Source organism: Pinus tabuliformis, chromosome 6 (assembly GCF_031772625.1).
Source record: "Pinus tabuliformis cultivar Carrire ecotype Pingquan chromosome 6, CPIR1, whole genome shotgun sequence".
NCBI classification, from domain to species: domain Eukaryota; kingdom Viridiplantae; phylum Streptophyta; class Pinopsida; order Pinales; family Pinaceae; genus Pinus; species Pinus tabuliformis.
This window is the reverse complement of record NC_142292.1, coordinates 464,742,913-464,751,806: the sequence shown is the minus strand read 5'-3', so window position 1 is coordinate 464,751,806 and position 8,894 is coordinate 464,742,913. Positions and strand designations below refer to the sequence as shown.

At 42.4% G+C, this 8,894-nt stretch overlaps 1 protein-coding gene across 1 annotated transcript; it reads right to left on the bottom strand.

The window, feature by feature from the left end:
• Positions 1-3,270: 3,270 nt before the first annotated feature.
• On the bottom strand, positions 3,271-8,673 carry LOC149259327 (uncharacterized). Its single transcript, XM_089453867.1, has 2 exons — positions 7,486-8,673; positions 3,271-7,332 (listed from the first exon to the last, which is right to left on the bottom strand). Exons 1-2 carry the CDS (start codon positions 8,671-8,673, stop codon positions 3,271-3,273), a joined length of 5,250 nt encoding a protein of 1,749 aa, XP_089309993.1.
• Positions 8,674-8,894: the final 221 nt, after the last annotated feature.

The following is an 8,894-nucleotide window of genomic DNA, read 5'->3' as shown; positions in this document are numbered from 1 at the left end:
CATGTTGTATTGATTTGCAATTTATCTTTGTGTTCTTCAATATGTTTAAATTTTAGTTCTGTTTTTCTCAACTATTGTCTTCATTATTGCTTCCATGTGCTTTTAATTGATCAAACAATTAACTCATGTTGAAAAAACAATTCACTCTTGGCCTTCATGTAAAAATCACACATATGACTCACATGCATGCAATCAACATGAAAACTCCATATGCCACATGCAACTCACATGCACGACTTACATGTCGCATGCAATCGACATGAAACTTCCACATGTTTCATGCAACTCATATGCATGCCTTACATGTCACATGAAACTCACATGCATGCCTTGCATGTCGCATGCAATAAAAATGCAAACTCTACATGTTTCATGCAACTCACATGCATGTCTTACATGTCACATGGAAACTCTACATGTCACATACAACTCACATGAATTATTTGCATGTCACATGTAATCAACATGCAAACTCTACATATCACATGCAACTCACATGCATGCCTTCCATGTCAAATGAAATCAAGATGCAAAATCCACATGTCACATGCAACTCACATGCATGCCTTGCATGTCACATGCAATCAACATGCAAACTTTGCATGTTGCATGCAACTCACATGCATGCCTTGCATGTCGCATCAAATCAACATGAAAACTCTACATGTTGCATGCATCTCACATGCATTCCTTGCATGACACATGTAATCAACATGAAAACTCTGTATTTTGCATGCAACTCATGTACATGCTTTGCATGTTGTAATCAACATGCAAATTCCATATGTCGCATGCAATATCATTAGATATGCTTCATAAACCATGTTTGACATCAATAACAACACTTTGCTTACAATCTCCCCTTTTGGTGTTTATGGAAAAATAATCATTGTAAGTCATTGATGGAAATATTAGTTAAACACCATTCTCTTCCTTTTTTTTATTTTGTCACTCTCCCCCTTTATTTTTTAGAAGCTCCTTTCCCCCTGTCAAGAACCATAAAGCATATTATACCAATGTTTGGTCATGCAATGTTTTCTCATACTTCCCATTTGACATTAATGGAAAAGTTCCATAACTAACCATTCTTCCCTTTAGGGAATTGAATTGGTTGTTGATGATTGTTGTTGTATGCACATGCTCCCTCTGCGCTTTTAAGAAACCAATGGTTAATTACTCTCTATCTTCCATTGTTGTTTCAATGTTTAATTCTCATTGTTTATTCCTGAGAAGCCAATATTTTCTTTTACAAGACATCACATCATGGAAATGTTTTCTTACTCTACCCCTGAAACTAATCTCCTCGTATGAAAATGTTGTTCTAAGGTACTATAAGCTCCTTGGTTTACGACATTCATTTCTTTTCTTGTGAAGAAGACTAGTTAAGAGAAAAGAGAGAAAATACTCAATTATACTATTGTTGCACAAATGAGCCAAAAATACATAATTGTTTCTTATTCAAAGTCTCAGCTAGGCTTATAATGCTAATTGTGTTGCCCCTGAGCTCGTGCACTATTTGTCCCTTCTTTTCATACAACTTACCTTTTTTTTTTTGTAAGCTAAGGTAGAACCCATTCTATTACTCGATAGAAATTAGAACATTACATATCATCAGGAAAGTATAGAGAACCCGCCCACTTGGGGAAACCGGGTGATAAACCACCTATAGTTTCTGGTAGCCGCCCAAAAATAAAAGGCCCACAGTCTCAGAATCTTAGCTAACTTTACTAAATAGTCATTAGAGTTCCTAATGCTATTGAGCTGCAAAAAACAAGTATCTTTCTCTAAGGATCTAAAAAAACTACAGCTAAAAAGGCAGTGAAGATTTTCCAGCATATCTTAGATCAGGCAGTATCCATGTCTGGTTGTTGACTTGTCCCTCCCGCATCATCTCGTTGCATGCTCTTCAGCAGTTGATGCATGGCCTCCATCTTTTCCTCTTATCGCTCCATAGCAACGCGGATGAAGCTAAGCTCTCTGCGCAGGTCCGGGTCTCCCTTGACCAGCTCCACCATCTCTTTTGCCACCTGTTCGAGCACCTTCGCCAGTAACCCCTTCATCACCCAGTAAATGTGAAGTGACTGTTTAAAGAGCGTCATTCGCCCCCTAGTATGACAAGGGTCGTGGAGCAGAGACGCCCATTCCTCCATTTCATCATCGGACTGGTTCTGGAGGGACTCCTCCTCCAAAAACTGCATGACTCTTCGAACAGCGGGATTGGACTCCCTCTGGAACGCTCTTTCCGCCCGTCTGAGTCTGTAATTCACTGTTTTCCTTGTCTTTTTCTCAGGATTCGGCTTCCTCCCCGAAGCCTCACCTTCCCCCTGCGTCCGCTTCCTCTGGCCCCATCCTCTTTTTCTGCTCACTTCCGTTTCCTCAGCCGAGTTTCTCGCACGGTTCCTCAGCCCCGGGCTCCGCTCCTTCTTCCCCTTTGGTTCAGAGAACCCTGCACACTGCTGGTGTTGTCCCTCCGCAACAGCCCTTTTCTGCTTGACCGACCACCCTTCCTCACCACCCAGCGGAAGTTCCTCCTCCGACTCATCATCAATTTCCCAAATCTCCGTCGGGGGACTATCCTGGGCTATGCCTTTCCCTTTCTTATCCTGCGCCTCCGTCGCCACCCTTTGGTGTTCCTCAATCTCCTTAGTCCGCTGTCTGGTCTCCATAATTCGCCTGCTTCCTTTACTGGGAGGTCTCTGATACTCCACGCGCTCAATCCAGGCCAGACGGCACTCCAACACCCTAATCGCTCCTCTCCCAATTTGGAAACAACCAGATGTCCGGTCGCCTTCCCCGATCTTGATATAAATAGGATTTCTGGCCTCCTCAGACCGTTTATCGTCGGCGAACAGATGCCGCCATTTTCTTTCCCGATTGGCAATATTAATGGTAATTATTCCTTGGTTAATGTTTGTTATCAAGGCTTCTGACAGCCCACCATCCCCTCCACTGAAAATACATAAATTAATGATCTCACCCTGCGCAAGATCGAGTGCCATTACCTTCACACACTGCCATAGTACAGTTCTGTACGCAGCCATCATTTCATTAAGCTTCCCCGATTGATCACTGATCAAAAACCGGGATCTCCACGTCCTTTGTTTTTGCCAGCTCAATGATCCGACAAGGTGCTTACGTGGCTTGGTCATAATCCGAGTTAATAATCTCAGCCAACTCTTTCCACTCGCTATCTCCACACACAGCCTTCCATTGTTGGTCAACCCTGTTACCCCTCCCTCTGCTGCCCCAATTGGCCAGGTAATCAGCCGCCTAGTTACCTTTCCTATGAACATGACTTACTACCTTATACTCAATCTTTTTTAAGAGAACTGCAATATCCTGAACGATACCCGCAGTCCGCCAACTGCTGGTGGCTTTTTCCCAGCTCTTGCCATTATTTAATTTCCTCACCATGTCCACTGCAATCTGAGAATCGCCCGCGATTTCCAGGTTAGGATAACCATTTCTAACTGCAATCCTTAATCCTTGATGGAGGGCCCAGAATTCAGCTTCATTATTAGTCATCTCTCCTCCCCCTTCTGCGAATATCCATCTGACCTGTTTATTACTATCTCTGAAGATGCCTCCGAAGCCTGCTTCTCCTGGGTTTCCTTTCGAAGCCCCATCGAAATTTAACTTAACAAAGGTATCCCTGGGGTAACTGAATTTGTCAGGGCTCTGACTCCTCATGTCCTGGGGGACAGATAGCTTGTGATGGACCATCTCCAGTTTTAAGTTTAACTTACTCAAAATTTCTTGCTCCTCCTGATTTGTCTTCCAATCATCCTCGTACCATCTCTCCACCAGAACTGTTTCCCGCATGAGCTCTACAGCTTTTACCCAGATTGTCTCTGGATCCTTTAACAAATTCTGGAAAATCCTCTGATTTCTCTCCTTCCAGATCATCCACATAACAAACCCTGGAATAAGGTTCCAGGCTCTTTTAACGACCTTGCATTGGAAGGCTTCCTTGTTCCATTTGAAGACCAATTCATTAAAATCACTGATGACAAATCCTGGTTTATTGAAGGTCTGTTTAATATTCACCCACATATTCTTAGAATACGGACAATTAATCAGAAGATGATCTTTGGTCTCCCCCTCCTTGTTGCAGAGACAGCATATCGAAGGCCCATTAAAGCCCTTTTTCTGGATTCTATCCCAGGTTAGGATCTTGTTTTTTACTGCCAACCATACGAATATAGAGACTTTTGGCCACCAATTATTTTCCCATACGACTTTCCAATCCAGGTTTCCCGCATCCCCATTCTGAGGATCAATTAAGTAATAAGCTTCTTTGGTGGTAAACAGACCTCTCATAGAATGCCCCCACCTAAGGATATCTTGACCATCCCGAGCTCTGATTTTCCTGGATCCAACTTCTTTTTTGTATTTGTCTTGCAGGTCTTGTTCAATCTCCCTGTCCCATTCCATTGGATCAATCCAAAGTCTCCACCCTTCTTCCACATCATGAATTTTCCAATAGTCTCTAACACAAGTCCTGTTTCCTTCTATTCTGGCTCGAATTTGATTAAGATCTTGGATTCTATTCAGTCTTTCTCTCTGTTGCCACCTATCTTCCCAAAAATTTGCCTCTGCTCCTCCACGGATCTCCCAGAAAGCATGTTTTTCCACCAGATCCCGGTTCTGGCGAGCCAGGTCCCAAATAGAAGAACCTTTGGGCGTTTCCTGTTGCCTTAGGATCTCTAATGTTGAATCAAGCATGTTATATTTAGTCTTCCATATGTTCTTCCACAAATCATTGCCCCCCCTGAGCCACCTCCACCACAACTTGGCTCCCAGGACCCTGTTGAGAGTTTCGGGGTCTCTCAGCCCCAAGCCACCTTTCTCCTTTCTCTCCGTTAACTGTTCCCAAGATACAAGAGCCCACTTCTTTTTTTGGTCAGACCCTCTCCAGATGAAGTTCCTTATGGTTTCTCTGATTTTAGCACAAACCCCTAGAGGTGCGGCCATTATTGAGAGAGAATAAATTGGGATAGCTTGTAAGACAAATTTCACCAAGACTATTCTACCTGCAATGTTTAAGGCTCTGAAGGCCCAGTTTGCAACCTTTGCGTTCAATTTATCCAAGACACCCTGCCAATTTTTCATCTTTTTAGAGGTGAGGTCTAGAAGATTACCTAAATACCTCGTAGGTAATTCCCCTCTTCTAAAACCCAAAAGTCTGGTAAGATGGGTTCTTACCTGTTCTGTTGTGTTGAATATGAAGATACAAGATTTGTCTCTATTAATTTCCAGGCCAGAAGCCTCCGCAAATAGATCCAGAATTCTTTTGATATGTCTGACTTCTTTGACTGTTGGTTCTCCAAAAAGCATAATGTCATCCACGAATTGTTGGTGGGTTAAGGGCAAATTATTCCCCCATAGCTTGAGACCCTTCAACCTGTTTGCCTCTCTTTCTTGTTTAATAAAGCGACCCAAGCCTTCCGCTGCAAGGATGAACAGAAAAGGGGATAAAGGATCTCCTTGTCTAATTCCACGAGAAGCATTAAAGGTCTTTGTTGGAGTTCCATTGACCAAGATAGAGAAATTTGGAGAGGAGATCAGACTATGGATCCAAGCAATCCACCTCTTATTAAACCCAAAGCTCTCTAGGACTTTGCCTAGATAATTCCAATTCAATCTGTCATAAGCCTTAGACAAGTCCAGCTTAATCAGCATGCCTTTTTGTTTTTTAACCTTAAGAGAGTGCAGAACTTCCTGAGTTACAACAAGACCATCGAGGATCTGCCTTCCTTCAACAAAACCAGTTTGTTCTGTAGATATTAACTGGTCTAAAAGGGGTTTTAATCTCTTAGCAATCAGGGACGTTACAATCTTGTAAATAACATTGCATAATGCTATTGGTCTAAAGCCATTTGCATCCTCTAAATTTTCACCTTTAGGAATTAAAGCAAAAAAGGTTGCGTTGAGAGTCGGCCATACCTTTTGATTCCTTCTTGATTCTTCAACTAGATCAAGGATCTCTCCCCCCAAGAAATGCCATCCCGCCTGGTAAAAGTCTACTGTGAAGCCATCTGGTCCCGGGGCAGTACCCTTCTTCATTGCTTTCACTGTCTCTTCTACCTCCTCTAGGGTCACAGCTCTCATCAGAGCCTTATTTTGATCTTCAGTGACAAGGCTGGGAATGGCCGAGCATATTTTCTGAATAGCTCTAGATCTATCAACCTGTGGTTCAGACAAGATTTCTTTGTGGTGATCCACAAGAACCTGTTCTATCTCCTCTTGCTCCACCGCTCTATTTCCATTCTTATCCTTAATGGATAGGATTCTGTTCCTCTGTCTGTGTTTAATCATTGCCTGATGGAAGAATTTAGTATTTCGTTCTCCCTCTCTTAACCATTTTATTCGAGATTTCTGTCTCCATAGAACCTCCTCCTGTTTTCGTCTTTCTTCTAATTTCCCAAGGATGACCCCTTCTTTGTTGATGCTATCCTCTGTCCTGCCTTCCACTATCATCTTTTGCTGAATGCTTTCCATTTCTCCTTCTAGTTTCTGTTTATCCTCAAAGATGTTTCCAAACACTTCTTTGTTCCACTTTTTAATTTTTCCCTTCAGCTCTTTCAGTTTTAATTGGAACGTTTGCATTTTTCCTTTACCTTGCATAGAAGATTGTCGCCACCATTCCTCAATTCGCTTGATGAATTCTGGGTCTCTCAACCAGAAAGATTCAAACCGGAAAGGTCTCCTCCCACGATTCTTTTTGATATCGACCTCTAATCTAATCGGCCAGTGATCAGACCCCAAGGAAGGTATAATATTTGCCTCTACAAAAATGTCTTTATTCATAATAGCTTCTGAAACTAGGAATCTGTCCAGCCTAGAAGCGATTTGGTTTTTGCCTCCTCTCATATTATTCCAGGTAAAAATCCCATTGATAGTCTGAATGTCAACTAGTCTTAAATCCTCTGTCGTCTCATTGAATCTATCCATGATTTGGTCCACCTTCCTCACCCCTCCTTTTTTCTCATCCAAGGATCTGATTAAGTTAAAGTCGCCCCCTATGATCCAGGCAGCTTCAGGATACAGTCTGCGGATAACTTTCATGCTTGCTATGAAGTTTTCTTTTTCACCTGAGGAGGGGGGGGCATAAACCCCTGAAACAACAACCTGCTCCTTGGTTCCCACTATCCTACCCTGACCAGTAAGGATTCTACTCATACTAGTCCATCTATCCAGGATGATATCATTAGGGTTCCACAAAATTGCTATACCTCCTGCAGATCCAATAGCATCCAACCCCATCACCTCATAATGAAGATTATTTTTTTCTATAATACCCTCAAGCTGTTGAACCAATATTTTAGTCTCCTGCAAAATCATAATGCTAGGTTTCTCTTTTTTCAACTTGTCTTTCATGTACCTTTGTTTACCCTTACTGTTTAAACCCCTAATATTCCAACTGATAACAATCATTTAAAACTTTTGATAGGAGGGGAAAAAAACCTTTGACAGAGGTATCACCTTACCTGAATTAATTAACTCTTCTCCCACCGTTTGGATGGTTTCGTTCATTGTCTTACGACCCCTCTTTCTACTATTTTTGCCTGAGCTGTCCAGTCCCATCGATTCTGTCCCCTGATCATTTCCAGTCATCACCTGCTTGACTATATTCTCCCATTTTTTCTCCTTATATTTCAGGAATACTTCTTTATACAACTGTTTCTGTTTTTCAGGTATGAATCTTCTGTCAAGGTATTTCCATTCTTGAAGAAGCCTTTTAATTATTCTCTCTTCCTCAACCTCATTTTCTGCCTGGTTCTCCACCTCCATTTGTGATTGCATTGCAGTATCTTCCAGCTGCTCCTCCGTTAGTTTTCCATCGATTTTCCCTGGGTCTACTTCCTTTCCTTTACCTTCCCTTACTATTTCCATTGGGATGTTCCCAGGATCCTCATCATCCTCTAAATTTATTTCATAATCCTCATTGCCCTCCTGTAATACCTGAAATTTGTTCTGACTTGACATTTGAGCAGGTTTCCTCTGTGGTTGCGATCTAGGGCCTTCCTTATTTTGCCTTCGTCTTCTTGTAACCTGCTGAAAACCCCCAGACGCTTCCTCCTGACTTTTCTTTGGTTCCTCCTCATTGTTCAACGGGCATTGCCTGTATAGATGGCCGTATTCATGACAGTTTCGGCATCTGAAAGGGATGTGTTCGTAATCTATTGGCTGTTCCCAAACCTCATTATGATATTCCACCTCAATGCTGTCAGGAAGGGGTTCCGCCAAATTCATGTATACACAGATTCTTGCGAAGGCGTTATACTTACCCCGTTTTGTAGCCTCTGCAATCTTAACAAAACTCCCGATTGTGTTTCCGATTCCTTCTAATATTTCAGGGTCCCAGCATTCGTCGGGCAACCCAAAGAGCCTGACCCAGATTGGTGCCTCCAGTAGCTTTTCCTTGTCTGGGTTATATCGTTCCTCCCAATATTTCATGAACAGACCTGCATTGTTCAGAAAATATGGTCCTTCTTCAAATATCCTGTTCTTGTCTTCCACGTTCGTGAAGATTGCTGTGAAAAATGCCTTGGCTACCAATTTCAGATCAATATGACCTCGAGGTTTCCATTTCTGGTCAATCCATCGAAGTAGCTCCTTCTCCGAAGGCCAATAACCAATGAATTTACAAATCAAGGCATGGTCCTTCATATAACAGTTGTATTCCTCCAGCTTATTACAAGGGATGACATATCGTGGTTTTTTTTGAGCCCGCGGTAGACATTTCCCTTTCATCCTTTTCTACCATAAATTGCCCATGACCGGGACGTGGCTTTCTTTCTGATTATGCCCCATTCCACTCCCGCTGTTCTCCCCGGTTACCACATTCTTGAAGGAGGGGATCTCTCCCCCCCCCCTTCGGCTCTTCCATT

Bases quoted from the DNA above. Each gene is read 5' to 3' on its own strand.
- LOC149259327 (XM_089453867.1), bottom strand. From the start codon at position 8,673: ATGAAGGACCATGCCTTGATTTGTAAATTCATTGGTTATTGGCCTTCG. The intron at 7,333-7,485 runs GTGATACCTCTG...ATGATTTTGCAG, and splicing joins AGTTAATTAATTCAGGTAAG to GAGACTAAAATATTGGTTCA.